General features: G+C 46.1%; 1 protein-coding gene across 3 annotated transcripts in view; it reads right to left on the bottom strand.

The window, feature by feature from the left end:
* Positions 1–7,560: 7,560 nt before the first annotated feature.
* rock1 (Rho-associated, coiled-coil containing protein kinase 1) overlaps positions 7,561–27,821 on the bottom strand; it is a 65,552-nt gene continuing 45,291 nt past the window's right edge. The window contains exons 13-33 of one of the 3 annotated variants that reach the window (XM_088642053.1): positions 27,375–27,423; positions 26,844–26,979; positions 26,295–26,386; positions 25,337–25,583; positions 23,468–23,574; positions 22,980–23,130; positions 22,210–22,370; positions 21,120–21,304; positions 20,408–20,477; positions 19,202–19,305; positions 18,475–18,640; positions 17,882–17,975; positions 17,521–17,609; positions 16,751–16,942; positions 15,760–15,925; positions 14,232–14,302; positions 13,453–13,541; positions 12,543–12,621; positions 11,635–11,896; positions 11,070–11,277; positions 7,561–9,369 (exon numbers count right to left, since the gene is read on the bottom strand). In XM_088642053.1, coding sequence (XP_088498179.1) covers positions 9,354–9,369; positions 11,070–11,277; positions 11,635–11,896; positions 12,543–12,621; positions 13,453–13,541; positions 14,232–14,302; positions 15,760–15,925; positions 16,751–16,942; positions 17,521–17,609; positions 17,882–17,975; positions 18,475–18,640; positions 19,202–19,305; positions 20,408–20,477; positions 21,120–21,304; positions 22,210–22,370; positions 22,980–23,130; positions 23,468–23,574; positions 25,337–25,583; positions 26,295–26,386; positions 26,844–26,979; positions 27,375–27,423 — 2,734 coding nt within the window. In that variant the 3' untranslated portion in view covers positions 7,561–9,353. Of the gene's footprint in view, positions 9,370–11,069; positions 11,278–11,634; positions 11,897–12,542; positions 12,622–13,452; positions 13,542–14,231; positions 14,303–15,017; positions 15,068–15,759; positions 15,926–16,750; positions 16,943–17,520; positions 17,610–17,881; positions 17,976–18,474; positions 18,641–19,201; positions 19,306–20,407; positions 20,478–21,119; positions 21,305–22,209; positions 22,371–22,979; positions 23,131–23,467; positions 23,575–25,336; positions 25,584–26,294; positions 26,387–26,843; positions 26,980–27,374; positions 27,424–27,821 lie in introns of those variants that run through there. The other 2 variants (XM_088642054.1, XR_015940692.1) reach the window with 2 other exon arrangements.

Raw genomic sequence — 27,821 nt, 5'->3', positions numbered from 1 at the left:
AGGAGGGAGGGCGGCCGGTCGCGGGAATGGCTCTGGGTCTGTGCCACATGGCGGGCGGGTTCCGTTTTCTTTACGCTACAAAGACGAGAAACACGTACGGGCTCTGCAGCGCAGCGCTACAAAGACAACATCGAACGAGTGAAAACAGAACAAGTCAGCTAGGATCTTATCTACCCGAATTAATTCGTAAATTGTTTTAAAGCACAGAGGCTTCACGCTCTCTACGTGTGTGTGTGTGTAAAACTACATGAGAATGGTACTGAACATTACACGAACATCTGTCCTTAAAAGTCCAGTTCTATACAAATTTTACTATTATTTTAAGCAAGAACAGATTGCCGGAAAGCTGTTGTATGATGACTTTTGGGGGGGAAAATGTGTTCATTTCTTTCAGTGTGTCAGACTCGGGTTACTTGAGTTTCTTCCTCAACTGTCATTCTCAATTCTCATGAGGTTTTCTAAAGAAGCTGTCTTCTGTGTCTTGGTCCCAGGTCAAAACCTCTGCGAAGGGGCTGGAGTTATCTTCGTCAGCCTCGGTCTGTTCCTGAGCTTCTTCACACGTCTTTCTGCTTGTTCTCCGTGAAATAACCCCTCTTTCACGCTTCCAGCCCGAGGGAGAGCTGTGCACCAGGAGTATAATTCATTGATGACAGAAATTACAGCGGCAATATGACGCTCAGAGGCTTACAATTGAGACGCTTTGTGTCAGTCTGCAGCTCATGACAGCTTTCTTACCATGGAATCAAAGATTCGGTGAATAAGAGATTCAGTGGGTTGATTCCAAGTGCAAAAGCACATTATCTACATGTATCCTATATCTTACGTTCTTGTCAGTTGGTTTTTGTGTGGTACCGATCCTGCAAGCGGTTCTATACTGTATATTAAGTAAGCAAAAGGGGTAACATTGGAAAAAACAATTTAAATCCGTAAAATAACCACTGATCTTAATGTTTGAAGAGATTATTTTAACATTATTATTACAAAATAATCTCTCACGCTTTTCATGTGAAACAATTTCAATTTACCTGATTAAAGGCTCGATTTCCAGGCTTAACTGCTTTTCTGGAGTATAATTTTGTTCTTGAATACGAAGCGTATGTTCATATACTTGAATGCATCATATCCGTTTTCCTTATGCTGATCTAAATTTATTGTTTGAGGTAATTATTTCTGCGTCCATTCCAGTATGATTCTAATTTTTTTTAAATAAAAAACATTTGAATTTCTTTTCCTGTGCAATGTTTTTGGCAACACATAAGAAATTGTACCATGGTACATTTATGGTACCAGTACTATGGTACGCTACCCTGGTATTTTTGACAGTACCATTGTACATGTACCATGGTACTTATACTGTATACCATGGTACTCTTGGGTACGTTGAGTACGTGGTACTTTGAAACTTATTTTATCCTATGATGTTTTGACAACAGTATGGTACTTGTAGGGGTAACATGGTACTTAACACTAGTTATTAAAATATGATTGATCGATAAATAGGCCCACTTTATTCATCCTGAAGAAGATTGCAGAGAAAATAGAAAGCCAACATAAAGTGTATAGGCTATTTAAAACATTTTAGGCTTTGGAATGAAACAAAATTCATTAACCGGTTAAGTCCAAATGTAAATCAATACAGAATATGATCATAACAGTACCAATACAACAAGAACAACAACAATAACAATAATAATGATGATTTCACAGCTGAAGTTAAAGGGAGCAGGACATTTAAATGGAGACTGGCTCGTGCTCATGATGCTGGTTCTGCTGGCCCACACCACACTGACCTTTCAGGATCTTTGCTGCATTAGGTAGCTTCTGTCTCATACAGGCTCTGATTTCTGTATGGGTCTTCTCGGGGAACACAGCCTTTACTTCAGCTAACAAGAGAAAGAGAGCAGAAAAATATTATTTACCTGAACAAAATAGACTGAACGATGATTTCAGAGTATAACCTAAGCCATCAACATTCACCGATTATAGCTTCAGCTTCCTCTCGGGACAGGGGTGGCCTTGTTTCACTGTTAGACAAAGAGACATTTACACAACAGTGAGGTGCCAGTATGCCGTAGTGTACAAGCCACACATCAGATCATTTGTGTATTTCGCTGCAGTTGCCCGGGAACAGCGATCCCTCAACGTGATGAGCTGTACATTTTATAGAGAAAGACAACATTTGGAGAACAGGTGTGAGGAAACAATTGAGCTTCCTGTGTGTGCTTGCCTGTAGTACTTAAGTTAATGGTATAAATAAGATATGTGTAGATTTTGTTCTGATTTTTGTAGAATTAGGTTCTGTGGTATGAAGTTGGCACCTTCAGACAGCTCTCATGCGAAATCAGTGGTCAAGTAAATGCCTGTAGAGGTCTGTTTCTCCCTGCAGTACTCCAGGCGGTTGTTACCGAGATGTCTCAAGGCTGTGGTTTCAGTTGGGGTGGAGGTCTTAGACGGTTGATGACGTCTGTGTCTATTGAATGGCTTTCTATTATTTAGCTGCATCGCTATTTTGTTTTTGTTTTGAGTGTCCAGTTTCTTTAAACTATCAAAACTCTCAAACCACACGCGTTGTAGCACCTTATTCTGGAGCTACCAGTCCCCGAACTGGAAGGATGGTTAATTGGACGCTCTGCTCGTGGGTGCTGGTTTGCTGGGAGCCTTCTGGAGCTCGCATGCTTGCATTCATGTCGAGGTCAAAATGCCTGTCGTCTGGATGCACCGGGTCCTCCATGTCGTCTCATGTGCTGCCCTGTGGTGGACTGGCGTCCTGTCCGGTGTACCTCGTTTTCAGACGAGCTCGGCTGCGACTCCCCCCCGACAGCCGAGGCGCCCCAAGCGAAGGCAAGTTAAAAACCTTGAAACCTTTGCTTTTTTTTCTGAAGCATGCCGTTAAAACTGCTCCACGCACCAAACCAGACAGCAGAGGTCACTGTGTACTAAGTTTCTTCGCCAAAAAACACAACGCAAGTACACCACGGAAGTGCTCCGAGTCGTGGGGTTTAAGAAAAGTCGGAACAGCAACACCTACGCAGGGAACACGTATTTAAACTGTTTAAAAACTGTTTAAACTCATTAATCAATCAAGACTCTAAGTGCCCGCAAAATTCGCATTATTTCTCCTTCAGTTACCTCAAACCCGGGGTTTTGTTAAGCTCGTCAAACTCGAGTTTCGTGTTGAATTTTGTTTTTAAAACTTTCTTATAGATGCCTCCATGTCATGTGGGCTCAGCAGCAGCGGTGCGGTCAGTATTTTACACGTGGGTCTGTCTGTTGCCCTTGTTTTGAATCCTGCTTTGAGAAGTTCCGGTTTAGCGCATCGCGAATGAGTCGCGATACAGACCAAGTCGTTTCCCGGAAGACGAGCCCGCTTCGCTCTGACTGCGGTGTAGCTGGTTTCACAGGGCGGACGGGCCATCGCCGGGCTTAAGGACATACAACCCCTTCCTCGGCGTTTGCGAATGTGAAGATACACGCCTGGAAGGAGATTTAATTGGCTCAATCAATCAATCAATCAATCAATCAATCAAGGTTTATTTATCGATGCACGAACAGTACAGCATACAGCGGTGTTGTCGGCTGTTGTTGGCTCATTCGACAGGTTCGTTTTTTATCGGAAGTGCTTCTACCATCCCAAATACTGGCCCAGAACAATAACGTCTTCATCTCTAATAATACCCACTGGTTAAGCACGGTTAAGCTTGTAGGAAGCGTGTCTTAATGTCAGAGGCGTGCTGCAGAGACCTTTTGGTGGCCAGCGGCTCGAAAGGGCAGCAGGAACACTTTCCGGGGCGGGATTGGTAACATTAGAGGATCCTGGACACACATCAGTGCCCGCTTGTATTCCTGTGTTTTTTCAGTTTTACAGGAAGTTTGGATGTGACTTCAGGGGCATTATAATATTCACAGCCTTGGCAAAAAATGGTTGTCCATAATTGCTGCTTATGTTTGATTAACAGACAAGATATTAAATCCCATATTACACAGTTCACGTGATAGCACATCAAATCAAATATTTTTCCCCAAAAAGTGTCTATTGGACAAATATTCAGGAAGCCGATAGAAATTATCATCTGCTAGGTTAAATAAGACACATCATTTACTTGTCTTATAAAGCATTATATCTCTATTAATATTATTATGTACTGGATAATGAACTTGAAATTGTTCAGTATACACTACTAAAAGTTTAAACATTATTTTATACATCAATATCAGTTTTTATAATTACATATTAAGCTCTAAATTAAATTCCAATACATATATTTATTGGCCGTGTCTTAAAAAAAAAACTTGTCAGAAATATCCAAAAATGATAATGGAATTACTACTCGTATAGCCTATTTTTTGTAAATAGGCTACAGGCAGTTTTGATAATTCATCAAAACTGAAGTCGTACAACATGTACCAATGTTATCATTCTTGTGAGGCAAGACTCTTCTGTTATTGAGGCGCAGGTAGAATGTAGCCTAAGGAACTGGCTTTTTTGATGCCCATTTACCTGCTCGTCTGCCGCTAGTTGTGACCCAGTTGTAAAGCGATGTGCTCCTTTCAGCTGCCTCCCTAAATTCATTCCTTTTCTTTTTTCTGCCTGGTCTACTCAGTGAACTACATTTTCTTAAGGAAATCTCCAATCTAGCTTAGCAGCCACGCAGATAATAACGTGGCGAGTTCGTCAGTTTGCAAACTTAGAACAGATGAATGAAAATAGTCTTTCTTAAACGCACAGTGCTCAATACGACGACCCCGGTGTGTTACTTTTGTACAGTCCTTCTGAAAAATCTGAGTCTCTTCTCACCGTTCAAAAACGTTTAACACGACCTCCAGAAGTGTAGTAGCCTACCTTGCTTCTTGCGGCTTTCTCCTCCACTTGTTACAACGGACAGGAGGCGGGCACTGGTGCTCGGATGAGATCAATTAGGTCCGACATTTTTTTCCCTAATGGGAGATCCGTACTTAATACAGAAGCAGAATCGTCAAGTGGCAAAAAAAAACGGGGCAGGGGCTGGAGACCTGTAGCCACCCGGCTCTGCAGGTCCCTGATCTGATGACACACCACCGGCGGGCAGCCCAGCATGGCCATGCTCAGCGCTGTACAGAAGAGCCCCCAGGCCAGTGTTGCACAGCTGACCTCATCACGAATAACCTTAAGAGTGTACATTCCTTTGCCATCAACATGAAAAAAAGTGAAGAAAGGCGAACAGCTCGCATGCAAAGAGTTTACGATGATGAAAAACCAAAGACTTGCTCTCCATGAGACACACAGACAGGGAGAGAAGCTTGGGGTCAGAGAGCAGGGTCAGCCATTTATACGGCGCCCCTGGAGCAGCTTGGGTGAAGGGCCTTGCTCAGGGGCCCAACGGAGTAGGATTCCTCTGCAGGCTGCGGGATTTGAACAGGCAGAGGCAGGCTGGTTCTCGCCACTGCCGAGTTTAATGGCAGCAATGCAGACTCGGAACAATTGATTTTATACTCTGATTAAGCGCTGAAATCAGTAAAAAACAGCGGGTCAGAACTCGGAGACTTATCCATGTCATCTGCATAAAGCGATGTATAATGTTCAGTGTTGTTAAGGACAGCAGGGGTAGGAGAAGTAGGTGGATGAACAGTTTGAGCTAGAGGATCCAGAGGAGGCAACCAACAAAGGTGGCAGAATTTTTTATTCCTTACTTTTGTTTGCCTAATATTATAATCCCACTTCATCACCCACACACTGGGTTAAATGCACAAGAACGGCAGACGGAGAGCCAGGCAGAGAACGTGCAGGTATATTTCCGTTCACCACTGATGAGGACCTAAAGCAGTAAGCTCTGACCTTTGAAATACCAGCTTCAATAATCAAATCAATATGCAGAAAAAAAAACAGGGGATCCACAGAATAATAGGCTGCTACAAACTTCTGTGAAAATACCGATTACAATTATTAAATAAGAGTAAAGGCAAAAATCCTGCAACCTCCCTATCATGATCAGTACCATGCTTAGAATGCACAAGGATTCTCTCTATATAAAACGTGGGGAATCACTCAGCGATTCAAAAACAGTACGCAGTACACAGCACCAGCCACAAGACTGCTGCAAGCCAGGCGTGTCTGGAGCTCAGCTGCCTTTCATCTTGCTGCTGTTGAGAGTGCACACCCATCTGTGGTTTCCAGCACCGGCTGCTGCCTTCCTGTCACTCTGCTCTTCTAGTGCAGGCGGAGACATCACATCCGCAGCGCTGCCCTGGTGCTGGTCCCCAATGGCAATGGCAATGGCAATGGCGTGCCCGCCAGTGGCTCTCCTCCACCAGGGATGGCCGACTGCTCGGTGAAAGAGCCTGCTGGGCGAGTCGCAGCTGCTCCTCGTGAGAAATCAGGGCCGTTTTCTCCGAGTAAAGGCGACACGGCGGACAGGCGACAGGCAGTGCTTGAGGGGAATTCTCCCGAGCCCGCGGACTGGACGATGACAGATGACTGAAGAGATCCGCTGGAGAGCTGAGGAGAGGCTGCAGTGAAGTGGCTTGTGTGAACAGAGGCAAGGGAAGAGCCACAGAGATAAGAGGACCATGCAATCTGTTAGATCTGGGATCCCGCAGGGGGTCTGACAGACACGAACAGAAAAATTGCAATTGGTGCGCTGGTAGTGTGGGTGCTTAGATACCAAGGAGCGCTTTTATTTCCCCACACATCTCCAAAATCCAATCGGACATGAATATCGGGCTTCTCTTTACCCTTGATGGAATATGAAAATAATACAAAAAAGCAAGGTAAAAAAAAATCAACAAAACGTACACCAAGACCAATTCCTAGTGATACACATTCCCTTCTTCTGTATTGCACCGTGAACCATGCAAATCATGATAAACAACAGAATAGTAATTTCAAACGAGAGGTTTTTTCTTTGGTTCATCTTCGGGAATAGCAGCTTGTCATTGAAGAAGGGCTTTTTCCCCCCACATTTCATGAATTTCTTTCCTGCTGACAGATTTGTCCAGAACTCGACATTAGAAGTTTATCAGCAGTGTCACAATCAAGAGGCCTCAAGAGGTAGCAGGTGTGAAGTATCTTATCATCCGATTAAGGCAATGTAAAAAAAACATTATGCTAATGCATAATTAAAAGCTGGATGAGCTTCTAACAGGAAACTGCCTGTAAAACTGCACTAAGAAGAGACTGAAACAAGTACAAGTTTACAAAGGGCAGACAACATTAAGATCAGTTTAAGAAATTCCAAATCCCCAAGTGACTGAAGCATAGAAAAATCTTGTTACTTGGCTCCAGAATACTTACCCAATGAAACAAGATATTTTCACAGCTGTTACCTCTCCCCCACATGATTCTGCTGAATCGAGAGGGTCGAAGGTATTGTGTGCAAATGCATATTAGTAACCCACTGTATTAAAACAACCAATTTCCCAGGTAAGACCTCAAAGAAACATATGTGCCACCAAAATTATGTTATTAGTCCAGGTTGGCTTCGTAAACATGCATCGATATTTCCCAACAGTTAAAAGAGAAGACGTCTGCTCTCCTGCAAGTGGCTCAGCTTCTTTCTCCTGTTTAATAAGAAGCAACTCTCTCAAGACAGTACATAAAGATATGTTTATTAATACATATCCATCAGTGCGGCCTTCAATGCCATTGAAACATGCAACTCAACCGAGACAAAATTTGTATTTCCAGTGCTTCTTTTAATGAACACAACTGCAAAGCCATTATAAATTACTGAGGAGGTATTCGTTCTTTAACAGATTTAACTACGCCATTCAGGTCCTACTTGAGCCCATTAATGAGGGTTAGAGGTTACCATCATTGCAAGTCTTTGAGCAATATGTAGAATGAAAGATGGAAGGAAGATCTGAATTCAGCTGCAGCTTCATACCACAGCAGAGGTAGATCTGTTCCCTGTGGTGGAAAACGCACTCCGAAGAGGCAGTTTATTGGTGGACTGTATAGAATTCATGGAGATATGTCACACGCCTGTGAAGGAAAACTGGAGGATCAAATAAAAATTCTGATAAAATCAAAAAATGAAAGATCTTTTAAAAAGATTTTTTTTAGATTTCTACATAAAACAATATGGCAATAAAACTGTTATCCAAAGTTAAGGCACTAAATAGGCCAAATGCTACTCCTGTTAAGTGTTCTAAGAATAATTTACATTTCAAACAGTGCAGTTTCTTACATTTTTTTGTTAACTTAATGTTTTCTTTATCAACAACTTAATGAGGAATCATGGTAAGGCAATACATTACAAAATAAAATAATTATAATAAAAATATTACAGAAACATTGTACCCCAAAACAACTCAATATGCCAATGGTTTTCTGTGCTGTTAGTCTTCTAATGCCATTAGAATGATGTACTGATATGGCTTGGCAAATAAGAATGCATAGATTAAAAACAACCTGTCCACTCACCCATTCTTCCATTTCTCTTAACTCAGTTTCCCCCCCACAAATGGAAAAAAAAAGACTAAATAATTTTACAGAACAAGAAGCTGCTTGTCTTGCAAAATTAACGGGACATGAACATTAAGGCCGCAAAGGATTACAGTGAAGGCATCGAAACCAAGGTGAAGTCTACCCTAGCGCAGCTCCCCGCCGAGTCCTGCAGTCTCAGTGGAAAAAAATCCTGGACTCTCCCAAATCCACTCAGCTCCTGCAAGAACAGCTTCCCGTCTGCAGGTCACTTTTTTTTCCACCTGCCCTACATGGAATCTTTTTGCAACAATTTGAATCCCTCCCCCATCCCTAAAAAGTTCATCAAAAGTTCCTGATATGAATGAAGAATTGGTACCAGCAGCCTCTGGCCGTGTCCCCCGTTAAAAAACGAATAAAACAAGTAATTTTGTCCTCTTCCTTTTTTTCCCCCCGGCTTCCATTTTTGTTAAAAAAGTCTCCCAGTGAAACCGCGTGCCTGAAGGCATCACGTAGTCTCCCAGTGAAACCGCGTGCCTGAAGGCATCACGTAGTCTCCCAGTGAAACCGCGTGCCTGAAGGCATCACGTAGTCTCCCAGTGAAACCGCGTGCCTGAAGGCATCACGTAGTCTCCCAGTGAAACCGCGTGCCTGAAGGCATCACGTGATCAGCAGCTGCCGGCTGTCCACGCGGGCAGGCTCCAGCGCAGGCTGCAGGGGAACGCACAAGCTCATCGGCGGCAGCAGGGAGGGAGCAGTGTCCTGTGTCACTGTAACGAGTCTGGCCTTCCAGCACAGGTCTTTGTGGTGGCAGAAGCTCAGATTCTTGTGAAAAAATAAAATAAAAAAAACTATGCTTAAAAATCAAGTCCCCGTGGCAGCCCCCGGTGCACGTGGTTAGCTGGAAAAGGAAACAGAGGACACGTGTGAAGGACACATCTCGTCTCTCGTTCGGTTAGACCACACAGGTACTGGGATAGAAGAAGACAAGAAAGGCTTGGTTAGGGTGGACTGTGCTCTTTATCTATGCCTCTTTACCACTGCATGGATGAACCATTTACTTTGGTCTGGATTTTTGTTTTATGAAGGGGTGAGACACAGAAAAGGCCCTGCCCCGCACTGCCTGGCCTGACCACTCGGCGTTTCTGATGAGAAAGGCATTTGCAATTTCAAAAACAGATCTTCTGAGAAAAGACTGTACCCCACAGAATGAACGGAAGGGCAGAGAATGACCTGAAAGGTCTCGTATAACAGGACCTTGCATATTAATTACTACCTGGTGGTCAGGATGCCCGTGGGTTTTAATATGCCCATTTTTATCATAAACTATTATGTAACAAGGTTAAACCCGACACAGCACACCCTGTTCCTGTACATGTTCCTCATGAAGACAGAATTACTTGTCATTCTTCATGATTATTATTTCCTACTGAATAAGCTAGGATAGGGAGTTATCACTATTCCAGAATTATGAAAGGAAGTTAGTCTGCCAGAGACTAGTTACCCTGCACTCTCAACCCTCTGAAAATGCAAATGAAAAACACCCTCTCAATCATCCTCTCAGATTTAGACAGAGACCAGTCATTTACATTTTCTAGATAATGTGGAGAACTGATTAAGGCAAACAAAGTCCTTGGGTTATAGTTGAAAGTGTAAAATTTAAATCAAGCGATGTTGTGTTAAATGTCTCTTAACACAGTATTAAGACCTGATTTACAATAACTCTGCACAAATTTGGCCACTTAATTATAGAAAAGATAATGCTGCACTGGAATCAGTCCATGTAAGAGCAACCAGAGACAGTCCAGGACGTAAGCGAATGTCCTGTACTGAAAGGGTGAAAGAGACAGACTGGTCGGTCTCGAACAGAGAAGACTATGAGTGGAACTGACGCAAGTATTCAAAACCCTCAAAGACTCTGACAAAGTCAACTCGGTGGGCTTCTTCAGAGTGACCAGCGGAGGACAAACCAGAGGGAACAAGTGGGAAGTACAGGGACGTGCATTTAAAACTAGGAACAAGAGGCACTCTTTACACAAAGGGTTGTCAAGCTGTTACTCTGGCCTCTTGCAAGAAACAGTCGGATAAGATCCTTGACTACCGCAAAGGTCACACGGTCTCCTCTCACGTAACCCTTCTCGTGCTCTTCTGTTCCAACTGCTACACCTGCCACTCTGGAACCACTCATCGTATTCTACCTGGGCAACAGACAGATGTTCTGTAGGGAAAAATACTGCTAGGTCTACTCTAGGCTACTTCACAAAACAAGCAGGTACTGTTGGCTTAACAGACACCATCGTGTATGTAAATCCTGCTCCAGTTAAGAACAGGAAACAAACAAAGCTCTGAATTGAGCGTGTCATTAGACACATACTTAGTGATAAATCACTTAAAAGCTCAATACCACATGGACCGGGACTGTGATAACTTTACCTTTTCTGAGAAGGTACTGCTGAACAAACAGGAGACTTTTAAAATACTATTGTTGGGGGAATACTGACACACAACACACCCTGAATATCCCAAGGAGAGCAAATGTTTCCACAACTGAAAAACATTTCCTGTTGTTTCAGTTCAGAACAAAGCACATGCAGTGTACAAATAAAAGATCCCGTCGCAGGGGAACGCGCGGTGTCGATGCGGAGCGCTGTGGGACTCCGGGGCTCCTTACCTGGGCTTGCCCGTCACACTTTTGGGATTCCTGCGGAAGGACTGGTTGGCCACGGAGCGCGTGGACAGGGTGCGCGGAGAGGCCCTGATGAAGGAGGAGGGCGGGGTCTTGGGGATCTTCTTCCCCAGGTGGCCGATCCACTTCTTCTGCTCCTCCTGGGACAGCGCCAGCAGCAGCATGTCCCTGGCCGTGGTCACGTCGTAGTTCACTGTCGAGACAGAGCAGCAGCTGAGCGGACGCCAGGCACGGGACGATGCTCCCAAACCGCCGGGAGCAAACCGCCTGGCGTACCCTCTATTGCGCCCTCTACAGCGCTACAGCGTTTTCCAGCTTTCCACATCCTTCTTTCTGAATCCGATATAAAGCATCATTATTTTTCTCAACGGCAAACATTCCCGAACGAGAAAACAAGGGAAATCAACACCGAGAGCGGTGGCATCTATCACACGGATGACCTCAACCACAGCTGTTAGCCGCCTGTACTTGGCCGCTCTGGGCCAGCGCTGGCGACTCTCCCTCCAGCGCTGCTCGTGCTCCTGCGACGCCCGGGGGCAGCGGGCTGTACCTTTGCAGGGCGCGATGACGTCCTCCTTCCTGTCCAGGTGGTCCTTGTGGCACTTGACGTGGCAGCGGCGGCACTCCAGGGCCGGCGGGGGCTTGAAGACGTGCCACAGGGGCTTGGCGCAGGCCTCGCAGTTGGTGGGGAAGTGGTAGAGCGTGGGGATGAACTCGTGCCCCTTGTGAGGCAAGCAGTTGGTCTTCTCGCCCTGGTGTACCGATTCCGTGTCTGCGTCCTTCCTACACTCCCCCTCGTTGGCGTAGAGGATCTGGGGAGGACCAAACCCCACGTTCAGAGGTGCAGAAACGAAGACAAGAGCGCGTTCAGAGGAGTAACGCATCACTCTGCAGAGCGGACAGCCACCAAGCCTGGAGCACATACACTTATCTCGGTCTTTTTCACAAAATCACTTAAAATGGCTTTATAACATTTCTTTCTGGTTTTGTCCTCAAAGGTTTCTGTACTTAAGAGTTAACTTTCCACTAATGCCCTTCACAGCTTAAGCTTTTAAAGTCACTTGATAATAGAGATTTTTTCAGCTTTCCATTTTGATATTGACCACAGTCCATACTTAGTCCAAAAAATGTTTAAAAGTCACATTTTCACTTTAGTCTTACTGATAATGATTAAGCCCAGTCTGTTTGATAAGTTGAACATGTCGTTTTTAAAGGAATGGCCTGTTAAAGCCAGAGTACCTTGTGTAAAATAGTTATAAAACTTTTTTATAGCTATATCCCCCATTTCCTTCCCATACAGAGCCCAAAAAACGTTTGTGAACCCCTTAGGATTTTCACATATTTGACATATTGTATTTGAAACCCAAAATAATAATACATCTCTACCCAAGTCCTAATAACAGATGACACGGATGACATAAAACAAGATACTCTTTCAACATTTATCTCAAACGATACCTGGAAAATCCTGGGGATTTCGTCGGTTTCGGCTCTGTACACATCGCCTTGCGTGACCGGACGTACATGGAAGAGTTTGCTGCACGAAGGAAATACATTTTGTTAAAAAAGGGGCCTCAAGATCTGGATACTATGAATTTTACACCCATTTTCATCTGACATTTTCATAGTATCCGAACTATGAAAAATGCACACTGCTCTCCCCTTGTCCTGTCTAATAAATATGAAGTGGAGCTTCAGACATACAGGACATAAAATTCATATCAAAACCTAATACACTAGAAAAGGCAACTTCCATTTGCTTTAAGGTAACATGCTTTTATGTAATGATTATCACATCCTTAACACATGTGGTGTACTGTTACATGTTTTGTTCAGTTTTATGATATGCGTTTAATAATTTACACTTAACTGTTATAGTACAAGGTGAAGAGCATAATGGTCACTGAGCACTGACACTACAGCTGTAAAATATCCTTCCTTGGCAGCTACAAAGTAATAGGCTTCTCTGTTAATGTGATACACAGGTGCCACTCAGAAACAGTACTGTTCTTGTCCCAGCCAATTTTTCACTTGGGCTTAGCCTGGAGGGTACCAAATAGGTATCAGATCTGTAGCTATTGGTATCAAATCAGAGCATTTAATAATGTAAAACAAAACTTAGAAACGTACAGCTAGCTCCTTGTTCAAAACATGAATCAAAACAGCTATCTTAAGTTCCAGATGTATGCCTGATCAACTGCAAACTCTAAAACAGAGTCACCTGAAGTCAACCAGTGTTTATTTCTTTCAATCCAATGTAATAATTCAGTTTTCCTGGAGAGTTCTTCATGGTTAAGCTGAGACGGTGGCGAGGTGTTTTCAAAGGTGCATGTACTGCATGATAGAGCGCAGACTCAACAATACTCACTCAATATCTAGTACCATGGAGGGGTTCGACTGTTCCTTGTCCTGTTCATCATTGTAAAACAGGATCTTCTTGCTGCTGACCACCACATACTGAGGACAAAAAACAGAAAGCAGTACTTTTTTACACCGAACGGTAGCAAGTGTAAGGATAGAGGGACTGATTCTGATGCATAATGTGAGTCACACATCTGAAAACCTCTAGTTCAGTTCCAGGCCAAGCTGAGTTGCCAAAACTGGCCACTGGTGTTCCCACAGCGTACTAGTGAAGAAACTGGTTCACTGAAAAATTCTGTGAGAGGCAAGATTCTCATCCATGAGTGAATAATCATGGTGCATTATTAATGACCATCATCACCTCTCCTTTCCCCTCCCCTGCAGGCCAGAGGGGTATCCGAGTATTTATAGATCTCCAGCTTCTGGTTCAGTGGAGACCCTTAATGAAATGAAGCCTGGGTGTGCACTGCTCTGGAGATGATGCAACACTGCCCACAGGTTAAGTAAGCACATTGTGCTGAGGTTGATTCACATGCCACAGCAAGCTGTACTAGACAGGCAGCTTGAACTGGCTGCAAATATCAAAATATTCTTCCCAGAGACAAGTTGATTGGACAAATCTGGAAGAACGGACCCCCTGCCACTCGAGAACGGGCCTACCTGCCCCTCAAACCTCCTCTGCCTCGCATGTGAGTTGCAACAGCGTATTTAAAAGAGAAAGGGTCCGTCCAAATTCTGGCGGGGAGAGAACAATACTGAAAAGGAAACGAAAAATAAGAAATATACCTGCTTTTTCCAGCCGTATCGTTTTATGTTGGCTCTGTTGGGTATCGACAGCCAGCCTTCAAGCCTGGACTCTGAGAAAGACAGACAGGAAGGAAATGGTTGGTCTGGAAGAATCATGAAAAAGCACTGGGTTGGGAACTCATGCAGGGTTTAGAAGCAACTAAAAGAAAAGGAAAACAATAGCCAGAAAGCAGCTCAAAGAACAGAATCGTGTCACATAAAATATTCACAAGGCATGCTTTGGCACAAAGCAATTAATTCAAAACAAGCATTATCTACTGCTTCTTATTTCAGCGAGTTCTCCGTATAGACAGCTGAGGTCTGTTTGGGCAACGTTTTCATGTTTAACCTCCTCGCTGTTCGTGCCAAAATAATACGAAAATTATCCTCCCAAGTGTCAGGAAGAGGCTTCTGGGGCCTTTCAGAGCAGGGCACATCAACCCTGTGCCGTTTTCAGCACTGTGGAAGTGTGCCCACTGTGAGGAGCCACAGACTTCACTTTCTCTACTTGTCGCAGAAGTCTTTTTTTTTTAAATAGAGGTCTCCATTATTCCATCTGGACTTATTTAATTTTGCTTCTGAAGTCTGTCTCGATTCTCTTCTGAGTTCACGCATTTCGTGAGCTCAGTAAATTTATAAAGAATGTCCTTCACTCAGAAAAGGCCCGTCAGAAGCGCTGCTTAGAGGGGAGGACGCGTGTCAGACTGCAAACCACAGCCAAGGAAAAGAGACAAACACACATACACAGGGCAGGCACAGACGAAGCCAGAACTCCAATTTACTCACAGAGGAAAAAGAATAGAAGATACAAAGATAAGGAGAGCAGGGAGAACCAACTAGACATGGGGAATAAGAAATGAGAAAGGAGTTTAACAGACTGATACAAAGTACTCAATGCCCACTGAAAAAGGAATAAAACCCGGAGTAACCACAATTAGTTTGTAGATTGGCTTTTCTATTGATATTTTGATGCGTGAAATGGCACAGCAGGAAGAGTGGTAGCTGAGCCTCTCCCCCAGTTCAGGGCTAATTTACACCAAGTGGCAGGTACGTAATCTACAATACAAATGACACCGGTAAAGTGCATCGGAACGCTCTGAAAACGACCTATCATAGGTCTGCTGCTCCACCTTGACCCTTTCAGGGACGAGTCTTGAGTCTAAACTACTGAGAAGCCGAGACCTGGTCGGTTTTGGAACAGGAAACAAACGAAATGGAAAAAAAAACAGAAACAAAAAAATGGCGGATTTGTTGGCATGGATGAAACGTGGTAAATTTACTTGAGCTCAGCTCTTCAGAAACCCGGCTTTGTTCCCCTGCAATGATAATTCCGGCTTGCAACACTGCTGAAAGTGCCCCTTGTTTCCTCCACACACAGCCCGTTTAACAGGGCTGCCTTTCATCTTACAGCACCAACAAACGGCTAGACAGACGCACTGCCTCCAAAGAGCTGCCCTTTCCTGGTTCCTTCCCCTTTCGCGCACAGAACCCGTCAGAGCTTTCCGGACCTCAGAGCAGAGCGGCCTACCTGCTATGTTGCCGTCTGCCTCGTCCGTCTGCAGGCTGGCCACGCTGGAGTTGTCCATGCGCAGCTGCAAGTCGTTGAGCTTCTCCCTCAGCTGCTCAATGTCGCTCTCCTTGCTGTCCAGCTGCATCTGCAGCTCGTTGCGGTATGTGGACTCCTCAGCCAATTGCTTGTGGGGGGGAAAAGAACGATCAGTGTCTCCGGGGATGTCTGCATGAACAGCTATGTGTAGCAAATGCGTTCTTTTCATACGCCATTTGACATGACTAGTGTTCCATGTTTTCAGTATTCTACTACAATATACCTCGTTATAAAAGCCTAATTTAGCTCAACATATGTATTGCCCTCTGAGCACAGAATGTTTTTTTAATCATGTATCATTATTTTAAACTATAGTTGCGATCACTGTACATTACACACACACACACACACACACACACCTGCATTCTGCTGGAAAGCATATCTTTGGCATGTTTCAGTCAACACGTCAGCAACATTTGTAGCAAACTGCAGCACTGAAAAGTGAGCTAAAAGGGCTCAGGGATTAGTTTGCTTAAGGGACCGATGAGGCAGACCATTCACTGGCTGTAAACACTTTGTTTTGTAATTAGCAGAGTCTGAGTGTTTTAAATGGCGAAACAAAATCACCCAATCACCCAAAGAGACATTTAAAAGGGATGCCACAACATAAGGATAAACACTGAAAATGCCAAAGACTAGAAATCAGGCAATATTTAAGAAGTGCTTTAACTGCTTATGATTATATTTAAGGTGCACTATCAACATCATTACAATAATAAAGTAGGGCACACATTGATGTTAAAAGACAGTAACCCCTTCAAAGAAACTTATAAGCAAATATCTAGTCTTGCAATGCCTACAATATCGACTTTGCTGAGCTGAAACGAAATGTCTGCCAAACTTGCACGGAGTATTACAATGAAAATTTCAATTCCAGTGCATCAGCTTTCATAGGCGAATGGGCGCAACGTACTGCCTGCATCTCGCTCAGCTCCTTCTGGTACTTGATGGCCATGTGGTTGAACTTCTCCTTCTCCTGGTTCAGCTCCAGCTGCAGCTTCCTGTTCTCCTTCTCTTTCTTCCTCAGGTCCGCGGTGCTGCCCTTCTTCTTCTGGTCCAGCTTCATGTCCTTGCGGTTCATGATCTCGGCCAGCTTGTTGACCGCCTGCGGGAGCAGACCAAGAAGCGGGCCAGCAGGTTAAAGGTTAACCGTTGAAGAGCACCTCAGGAGAGGCCTCGAGGTTTGAAGGAGAGGAAAAGACAACTCTTCAATTCTCGGCCCTCAGGGGATGAGCCAGTGTTGCACTGCTTCACTCAGAAAACTCAGGGTGTGAGACAGTTTGGACAACAAGAAAGCTCCCTGAAGACCGACTTCACACCTCTGCTCATCCCAATGCCCTGGAAACGACCTGGAGGTTTTAAAAATGGCTGCTATGAACCCCACTGTCCACCACAGCCTCCCAGCTGTCATGGTTCCTGTGTCCAAGCACAGCCCCAGGCTTCTCCTTTTTTGGGAACCATTATTAAAAGAAAAGGATAAAACATTTTCCTCGCACAAAAACCCCCCAGTGCCCCATCCCCACCAGGAGCCCCCCTCCCGAGGGTTCAATCCCCCAAGAAGAAGTCAAGACCGGGACTGCTGAAGTCCGGCGCGATGAAGGCTGGCGCAGGCCGGAAGCAGCGGTCCGTGGCTCCGACGGTCCACACTCCCCCCACAGGAGCACACAGCCTGACACAACCCACCTGCGTCTTCAGAGTGCGCTCCGTGTTCAGGATCTTCTCGTAGTGCGCTTTGACCGAGTTCGTCAGCTCTTCCTTTTCGGTAGCAGACACTGAGGAATCAAAGAAGCAGGGAGGTGAGTCTCTTTTTGTCCGTCGCTTGTGACACCACACATCACTACTGGAGACGGACCTCCAACTAGAGTTAGTGTTGATCATGGGCAAACAAAAAGTAGAATTAAGCTGAGCAGCGTCCTGGAGGCCAGAAACGCAAAACACTCTCAATGAGCACCAGCACAAAACCAAGAGATCAAATAAACTAGATCTAGATTTTCCATCAAAGAAACATTTAACCCCCCTTGAAAGTGCACTTCGGAGAGGTTACCTTCTTCTTGGACCCGCATCTTCTCACTGAGCTCGGTCTTCTCCTTGGAGAGGTTTTCCACATCTTTGGTCAGCGTTTTGTTCGTCTCTTCAAGCTGGCGGCATCAAACACAGAACCCTCAATAGCGACGCACTGCTGCTCAGGGCACTCTATACACACCACTTTATTATGTCGTGGCAGCTATCGGTTATGAAACAGTCGGTAACTAACAGCGTAACTAAACATCCGCCTGGACCATTCACAAAGAATTCTTCTGGACCCACAACTAGAAAATATATGTCCTGCGCAGGATCCACCCTCATCCGTACAAAAGCAAATGGCCACAGAAAAGCAGGCCCTGCTATAAAATCCATTAAATCCTAATTTAATGTCATCCAGGCATGCCTTTTCAAAATATTATCTATATAAAGAGATGAATACCACTAGATGATACAGAAAATGGCCCCCCATCTTTTTACTTCTTAAGAGCTGGATGAGAACCGTGGGTCGGGTGACCCCAGAGCCAGCCAGCCGCCAGTCTGCCTGCTGAAACTGCCACAGTCGGGTGAGTTTAGCTCCGGGACGTCCAGCCCGCTATCCGAGCCGGCACTCACCAGGGCAATCGTGCTGTCCTTCTCGCCCAGCTCCTGCCTGTGCCGCGCCGCTGCCTTCTTGCTCTCCTGTGTGAGCTCGAAGTACTGCTCCTCCTGCAGCGCCCGCGCCAGCTGCTCCGACTCCGCCTTGGTCACGGTCAGGTCCAGCTGCGCCGACAGGGAATCCCTGCGAAACACAGGCCGGCGAGGGGTGATCCACGTGCACAGCACTCCTGCTCCCCGAGCCCCTGCCCCCAATCCCTGTCCATACCATGTCTCCACCCCTCCCTGCCCCCAATCCCCGCCCATTCCCCACCCCCCATACCATGTCTCCACCCCTCCCTGCCCCCAATCCCCGCCCATTCCCCCCCCATACCATGTCTCCACCCCTCCCTGCCCATTCCCCACCCCCCATACCCTGTCCCCACCCCTCCCTGCCCCAAATCCCCACCCATTCCCCACCCCCCATACCATGTCTCCACCCCTCCCTGCCCCCAATCCCCACCCATTCCCTGCCCCCTCCCCTCTCCGCCCATTCCCCCACCCCTCCGATACCCTGTCCCCGCCGTTATCCCAGCTCAGCTAGCAAGACAGGAAGTCAGACACAACCAAAAATGGACAGAGAACAGGGGAAAACTCTGTAAGAAGTGACCTTAAAAAGCAAAACATCTTGGACACCTTTAGATCGCAGTGTCTCAATTGCAAACCACGACAATAAATGCATCTTTAATTTAAAAAAAATGTTTACCTTTCAACATTCATGTCCTGCACCTTCTTCTGCATGTCCTGGACGAGCCTGTTCTTCTCCGTGATCTCCTCCTTCAGCTCTTTGACCTGAGTCTTGTATAGTGTCTGTGAAGAGATCCGCAGTCACTAGAGGCTGTGCAAGGACCTAAAGCAGCTCTCCGGCTGCCATCTTTAAGCCCCAAGACTCCTCTTCTGGGAAGTGGCATAACTGATTACAATAACAACCATGAGCCTTTTGGACCAAGGGATGCAAAGTCATCTGTCCACAAACTATTTTCAGCATGATCTATAATTGACTGCTAGTCTGAGGGTGCCGAGTCCTGTTGTATGACATGAATCCCTGAGGATCATGAGACCAAAGAGGTAAACACGCTGCACAGTGCACCCACACTCACGTCAGGCGCTGCAGATGTCTGCCACAAGAGCAGTAAACTGGGTATTCAGTGACCTCTCTGCAGAACGTGACTGTGGCATGATAAGTGGGGAAACACTTTGCAAAATAAAAGGCTTCTTGAAAAACCTCCCCTCATTTAGCTGTGCAGCTCTCAACAACAAGCAGAGTATCCGTTTTATAAGATATAAGATCACTTTATTGGCCCTAAACAATTTCTTACATTAGGAATTTGTCTTTTTTCGCATTCCCCAGCTTGCTCTCCATGAGACACACAGATGGGAAGAGAGAAGCTTGGGGTCAGAGCGCAGGGTCAGCCATTTATACGGCGCCCCTGAAGCAGCTGGGGTGAAGGGCCTTGCTCAGGGTCCCAACGGAGTGGGATTCCTCTGCCGGCCGCGGGATTTGAACCGGCAACCTTCCAGCCACAGGCGCAGATCCTGAGCCACAGAGCCACCACACGGTTATGAATGTTCTTTTTGTTGCACTCTGCTGAACTCCTTTTTTGACACAGGCTAACAGGCACACCACGCCTTTGCACAGGAGGAAAAGAGGGCCGAGTCGCGTTCACCCCGACTGGAAGCCTAAGCAGCCCACCTCCAGGGGGGTTATACAGCTACACAGTGGTGGCTGACCAGCAGGTGGCGCAATGGGAGGGTGAGCCCACAGAGCACAGACGGCCTGGTCCCTGCGAGCCGGGAGACTTCGGCTGCTGGTCACACATTCCTGCTATCTTTACAAGCGGATCTTTAGGAAAACCTGGGAGTTTGCCCACTTCCCGAAAGTGAAGCAACGTTCATGAGGCAGAGTACTCACCGAAAAATACTGCTCAGCTTCCAGCTGGTCCTGCAGTTCTCTCATCTGTCCCTCATTCCCTCTGTACTGCCTGAAGGAAAGAGCAGTCAGACCCAAAAAGTCAGACTTGCCAGCAGAGTCAAAGAGCATCAGGCACAGGCTCAGCTGAGCAAGGCCACTGCTGGTCTCCTGGTCTGTTCAAGGCTTCTGCAACAGCCTACTTCTGTCACATGGTTTTTAGCACAAAAACTTTTACAACTTACTACAAAGAGCTACTGAAGACATTTTTTGAAAAACTTAAGCAGCAACATATCAGCACAGTCATGGCCAGTGAGCAATTATCAAACTATGTAAAAGATTTTACTTGGACTGACATCCAACTTAAAGGACATTTTTAAATCCTTTTTTCCCCCCCAAACACAACAAAGATTCCTGTAGATGGTATCAGTTACTTCTGGAAAGAACTTAAAAATTACAGAACCAAGTTCTCTACAAGAACATGTTTACAGGAACCCCGAGTGAAGGTAGAACATACATTTTTTTAAAATCCCAAATTAAAAAAATACAAGAAGGGGTAGTTTAGTTAGAAAACCGTTTACACGAAGACATTTCACAGCTGTGCCGAAACAGCTGTCACAAGAGAACTATGAGTGGTTTTAGGAAAGAAGATTCCACTCATGTCTGGTGAATAGCTGAGGTTGACCTGAGCTCACGGGTAGCCTGGCTGTCTTACTTTGTGAGCTGGGCCAGCTGGAACTCCAGCGACCTCTTGGCCTCCAGGGCGGTGTTCATCTCCTGCTTGAGCTGCTTCTCTGACCCCTTCATCCGATCGGCCTCCACAGCACGCGTCTTCAGCTCGGCCTGGGCCTGGACACGCCTGCCGGACTCCTGCTCCAGCTGGACACGCACACTCCTCACCTGCGGAGGGGCCAGAGCGCACACTGAACACCCTGCATCCCAGGACATCGCCCGGGCGGCCCCACGCCCTCACGCCTCCCCACACCCTCCTCTCCCCAGCGTTCCAGCGGGGAGAGGAAACATGGTGGAAAAAAATCGTACAGCTCTGAGGATGCAGGGCGTAGTAGTGTACCGTCCACTCTTCACCCTTCCCGCTACAGGGAGCTGTGGGGCTCAGTGTGGCACAGATCTTCCAGGTTTAAATCATTATAACATAGGAATGAAGAAGCGGATGGTAAAAAACTTGGAACGTCTGCAAGTTGAATACTCCTGTTATACTTCAATAAAGGTAGATAAATGGGTAGCAAGCTGGAAATTGTGGTGTATGGCAACACAGCATTGTACTGTAGGTCTGGGTTCTGACTGAATCTTAGCATAGGACTCTAATGTCTCCAAAATCTAACACCCTGTGTATAGGACTCAGCATGACTTTGTGCCAGTGGCTCGGAGCCCCAGTTTCTCCCTCACCTTTTACCTACACTGCTTCATCTTTGAGTCTTACACAGTTATCATCTGAATATGCTGTAAAGTTTTAGCCCTTAAACAGCAACTTACAGGTGCAACTAATTTGTTTTAAGCATTTTTCAAAGACAAAAAACAGGGTGTGCTCTCAGAGACTTCTTCTTGTGGGTGTTAGTTAAGATTCAATATCATCCACTTTAGCTATTCCTTCCCATTTTATATAATGTAATCATATTTTTTTCATTAGGAGCTCCTTTCCCTATACAAAAAACGATTAATGAATGAGACAGAAGCACCTCCCAGATACACTGAAAATGCAGAAATGTGTTTTACTTAGAGCTCATCAGCAGTAAAATGTCTTGCTCTTGGGGGAAACCAACCAGGGGTGGAATGACAGCACTGACCTCCTCCTCCAGCCTCTCCTTCTGCTTCATGAGCTGCTCGATCTTCTGCACAGACTGCTTCAGGTCGAACTCCAGCATGGAGCACTGCTTCTCCACCTCCACCACCCTGTTCTCGGCCTTCAGCCTCGCCATGCTCTCCTCTGACACCTTCTGCTCCACCGCTGCGGAGAGCACACACCCGTTCACACCCGCGCCGCACCTCCCACACAATCCCTGCCTCCCCAGGCTTTGCTTTCCTCCAGTTATCTTTTTATTACTTTTCAGCTCAAGCAAATGTCCGACGCCCCCCTTCACGGCGACATTCAGCCGACAGCCTCGGCCTCGAACCGCACTGCTCTGGCTCTGGAGGGTCCGGGAGGACAGGCCTCCAATCAGGGAGCAGTGGGCAGAACTGCGCCCCTCGGAACACCTTATCTCAACCGGACACCTCGTCTCACGGATTAAGGGGTGGGCCCTCTCGCAAAAAGTTCGAAACAAAACAAAAGCGAGGCGGATGAGGTCTCAGAGCATCAGATGACTTCAGGTCAGGCTTCCAGCTTGGCGTTTCAGCCTTTCACCGGGAACGAAATCGCAGGCTTTTACCGCTTCTTGTACGGGGATGAGTATATAACAAAAGTACTATAATATATTAATCTGAAGAGGAAACAAACCTACCGACCTGTCAAAATCTCTCAAAGGTGCACAAACCATTCAAAGGGCTTCAGACTAACCACCGCGACCTACGGGAAGATGGGGAGCGGTCGTCTCCGACGGCGACGGGCCCCGCCTACCTTGCATGGTGGCCGACTTGGCCTCCTCGATGGACTCGTACTTGTCCGTGAGCCGGGCCTTCGTCGCGGCGTGCTCCGCCAGCTCGTGCTCCAGCCTCTGCTGCAGGGTCTTCAGCTTGTAGTTCAGGTCAATCTCCAGGTTGTTCTTCTCCTACAGAGGGGGCCCCACAGATTAAAGCTCCCCCGTTTGAGACGCCCTGCCTCTCCCCAGCCCAGGTGAGGCATGACTGGCCGCGCCATTGCCAGGCAAAATCACGCTAAGGAGACGCATCTGTAACAACGGCTAACTCTGAAGATCTGGGTTTCTCACTGACATACCTTTGAAGCATAATAACCAACCAGCAGCAGCCAGAAGACAGCCAGTCAGGATTTCCAATACACACAAATGCAACAGGAAAGTTGGAAGGTGAAATACGTTCACATCGTATGCCAATAAATTGTTTCTAAATTTTAATAGATCTGACATGACCGGCACACTAATGTCTTACCTTCTCCAAATTATTGCTTCTCTCTTGGGCTTGCTTCCTTTCCGTTTCCACTTTTGAAAGCGTCAGTTTGAGGTTTTTCAGGTCTTCTTGCAAACCAGTTATCCTTCCTGGCAGTCAGAAGAAGACAGATTCGCTGCTTAGCTCACACACAGTCTTTAGCTCCTGCACACCAAATGGCTGATGGATCGTTTTGATTTCACTAAGGTTTCAATGTGTGACTGAATGTCTCTGTTATACGTGCCAGGCAACGGTTACAGCTGTACTGCAAAATGGTCAAAATTGTTTGCGTTGACCTTTACAAGTAACGCAAATAACTCACACCTTTGCTTTTAACATTCTACATTATTTCTACAATGTTAAGTTTAATTTTGCCAGGGATTGCAAATGCTTTGGTTTTCCCAATATTCTACAGTCAGTCAGACCCATCACTCTTTCCCAATATATACAGAGATAGCTGCCAAAAGAAGCAGCACATCATAACAACACAGAGAACACCTGGACTTGTGTATAACACTCTTACTCCGTTTGCATTACAAAAGAAAGCCTGAAAGTGAACATTAAGACTTTAAAAGTGAGTGAACAAGGTGTGTCGCAGTACAGGATGACTTCCTACTAGCTGCCGTTGGGGTTACAAAGCCAGTAGAACACATTAATTCATCGTCACAATATTCAGCTCAGTGTGCCCACTGGTTCGTGAATAACAGGCGTTGTGGTACTGATCAATTATGAATGAGCCCAGGCCTGGGGGGAACTAGTCTTTATCGGGGTAGCTCCATGACAAAACTAAACGGTTTACACACGGCCTGTTTGTTGGCCAAATCATACAGCGATGGCTTTAGCTAACTGCGGGCAACACGCTGTTCATATCACAGCATGTGCAAGTTACATCTGAGCGATTCTGGCACAATGCGGTTAATAAGTGGACTGTAAACAATTTCAGCAGTGCATTATGAATCTGGAGAGCTTAGAAATTCCAGTCTCCCACACAGATGCATACCCAGACACGATGGTTTTCAAGCAGAGAAACTCAATGTGAAAAAAGCACAAGAATAAAGTATATATAGCGTCCAATGGTGGGATGCATGAAGAAGATGTCGGCACCATTTTTTTTCTATTTAAAACAATCCAAATAAAGAGATACTGTTTATCCAAAGGATCAGCGTGTTCATTTGATTGTACCTACAGAATGTCTGCTCACCCTTTCCAAAAGAACACATTTACACATTGTGACACACAACCTCCGAGTGGAAAACAAATGCTCAGACATTCTGAAAAGTGATTACAAATGTAAACCTAGAACAATGGGTTGGATAAGCGAGTTAGTACTTGGCGAAAGCGCCTTTTGATTGATTACTTGTCCAAACAGAATAACGGCTGTACGTACCAGCTCACCTAGATTCGGCAGTGTGTGCCCACTGCTCCTTACAGAACTGTTCGAGCTCAGTCAGACTGCGAGAGGACAGCTGGTGGATGGCAGACGTCAAGCCAGCCACTCCACAGATCGTAAACTGGACTGAGGTCAGAGCTCTGACTGGGCCACTCAAGAAAGTTGACCTATTTGCTCTATAGGAACTCATTTAATGTATCTTGATTTCAGACTGTTGGGCCACAAAACGTGTTACTTTGGAGAGGGCAGACTTTCTGTAAGCGCTGCATAAATCAGATGGGAAAAGACGGACTGATCAAATGCTGAATCCTTACTCAGCAAGACACCGCCTGTCTTCAGTTTTAAGATTTCCCGTTACTCGCACCAATCATTGTAACGTATGTGCAAAAAAGAGTAAACTCCGAGGCAGCCCACAGCAGCTTAATGCACAAAGTGCTCGTGGACGGTTCCGAGCGCTGTCCCAACCCCTCCCGCGGGATTACCCTGCAGCTCCTGGATCTCCTCGGAGCCCTGGCTCCAGTTCCTCCGCTCCGACTCGAGGGCGGCCTGCAGCTGCAGCACCTCCTTCTCCAGCTGGTGCCGGGCGCCGTCCGCCGCGCGGCTCTTCTCCTGCAGCTCCCTGTTCACCGTCTCCAGGTGGCTCATGGACTTGGTGAGCTCCGTGTGGCTCTTCCGCAGCCTGGCCGCCGTGTCCGACTCCACCCTCAGCAGGTCGTTGGCCTCCTCCAGCTGCGGACAGAGACAGTGCTGGAAGCTCCTGGGCGGCAGCTGCTCTCACACCGCACCTTCAGCTCATGTCTTTTTACCACCCGTCTCCATTCTCTCTGCTTTTGATTTCAGCACTGCTACCATCAAACTCACCTCGGGGCACTTGTCAGAGCAACTCAGAGCCACTTCTGAACGGATGGTTTTACAGACTTTAAACCCCAACAGAAGGTAAAATAAAAAACAGACCCCTACCATGGTTAATGTAATCATAATTCAAGACAGTTGGAGACTTTTACTTTTATACCAATACCACTATGCTAAGGCTGTGTGGTCTATTGCACAAATGAAGGCTCTCCTAATATGTTATTCATGTATATAATTAGGAGGCTCCAATCAGTTGAAGCCGGTCTTCTCTGTAGTCATTGTACCCAGGACTAAATTATGGACTTTTGGTGACCGTGCCAAAAACCGAACAGCTTTGTCCCGGCAGCTGTACAACTCCCCATCTGGGAGTTGTCACCTATTAACCTCCTGAACACGTGCGAGTTCACAGGATATGAGAAAGTCAGAAACAGGGAACATCTGCATCATTAAAGGGAACTACACCTTGCGTGTTCAGTGCCAGCCAGTCAGCTCCGCTCCTCAGCCACGCACTCTCCTCATTCACCCGGGATCGCGGGACCCAACCTGCTGTGGCAGAACGAAGGCCCCCTCGCTGTCCGCTCCACTTACTTGTTTCTGCAGCTGTGTGATCTTGTCGTTGGATATCTGGGAGTTCTGGCTAATCTTCCTCATGTCCTCCAACTGCTCTTTTAAAGTCGACACTAAACACGGAACATAGTGGAGAAATTATTGCAACACGCTGCCCCCTCTCTCCCTCAGCCTCTCACCTGTTCATACCTATACAATAAAATAACAGTCTCTTGCCACTTCATGCACAGCTTCATGTGCAGCAAGGCTTTCCGAGTCAGCATGCTGGCAATGTTTTTAACCTGCTCCAGCAGAAACGGGCTTGGTCAAAGAAGCCACCTATCCCTTCTTCTACAGCAAGGCACACTTAAAAACTCTTCAGATGTAGTCGTTTCAATGTAGACGAGACTTCAGACAGAAATGAGAGGTCAGGCTCTGTGCGTGTGCTAGACATCTGGTCCAGAACCACAGCTGTCAATGACAGTGTGGTAAAAAGAGCCACTGAGGGACAGTAATGCTCAATTGCTCACGAGGACGCACCCCAATTCCCAAGGAAAAAAATAACAGCAGCGGTAACACTATCAGCCTCACCCTCATTTTCCACATTGCGCCTCTTCTCAGCCTCCTGTTCAGCCTTTCTTTGGTATTCAGTAGCCCTGTGCTGTGCCATCATCTTCTCCTTCTCTAGGTGGGACACAGTGGAATCCATGTTTTTCCGTAGGTTTGTCTAGGAAGAGACATTTCAGCACCATTACTCAAAAACCTGTGACTGTACACTCCTGCCCTGATTATTAAAAACAGTTAGCAGTTCTGATATGGATTGTATAATCGGGAAATAAGAGAAAAACTGACCTACGTGACGAGTTTCCTCTCTACATGTTGAGTGTGACACAACAACCCACATCCATTCATGTACAGTTATACAGGGACGAGCCAACACAGAGTCAGTTTCAGGTAACTGTTAATGTACATAATCCGATAATGCAGCTAAGATGAAAATAAAACACAAATGTAGTAATGCAACGTGCAACCTTCCCATTCCATGTGTCAAACACACTAATATTCCTTCCACTTAAAGCAGAAAGTTTAGCGCTGTTCTCAGAAGACAACCCTCTTGCTTACCTCCTCGTCCAGCTCCTTCATGATCTTGTCCAGTTTTATGTTTGAAGCCCTGCGGGTCAAACAAGAAAACGTTCATACTCCCCACATTGCTCACCTTGTAAATGAACACCAGAGTTTCATCCCAGTAATGCACTGCTTCAGGGATGTATGTAGGTAGTATTAATTTTGACTTACACCACTCTGCGTTTCAGCACTGCTCACTCTTAAGGGTTCACAGATTAGCTTGAATGTAAGACACCGCGTCCGAAGGGCGATCTTCACAAACGAATAACAGTAAGAGGTAGTGTATTCCTAACGCTTAAGAAAGCAGGCTCATGGCTGGCTGTGGAAACAAACTCCCTTATCAACACAGCTGATGCACGGCAGGCAGCCAGTGTGAGATTCCCTGCTCTGGCCTGGCAAAAGCAGTCAAGCCTCACTAGGCTGGACTACTCGCTTCACGGAACA

This window comes from Lepisosteus platostomus, chromosome 8 (assembly GCF_059453375.1).
Source record: "Lepisosteus platostomus isolate fLepPlt1 chromosome 8, fLepPlt1.hap1, whole genome shotgun sequence".
In the NCBI taxonomy this organism is placed as follows: Eukaryota; Metazoa; Chordata; class Actinopteri; order Semionotiformes; family Lepisosteidae; genus Lepisosteus; species Lepisosteus platostomus.
This window is presented reverse-complemented; position numbering and strand designations above follow the sequence as displayed.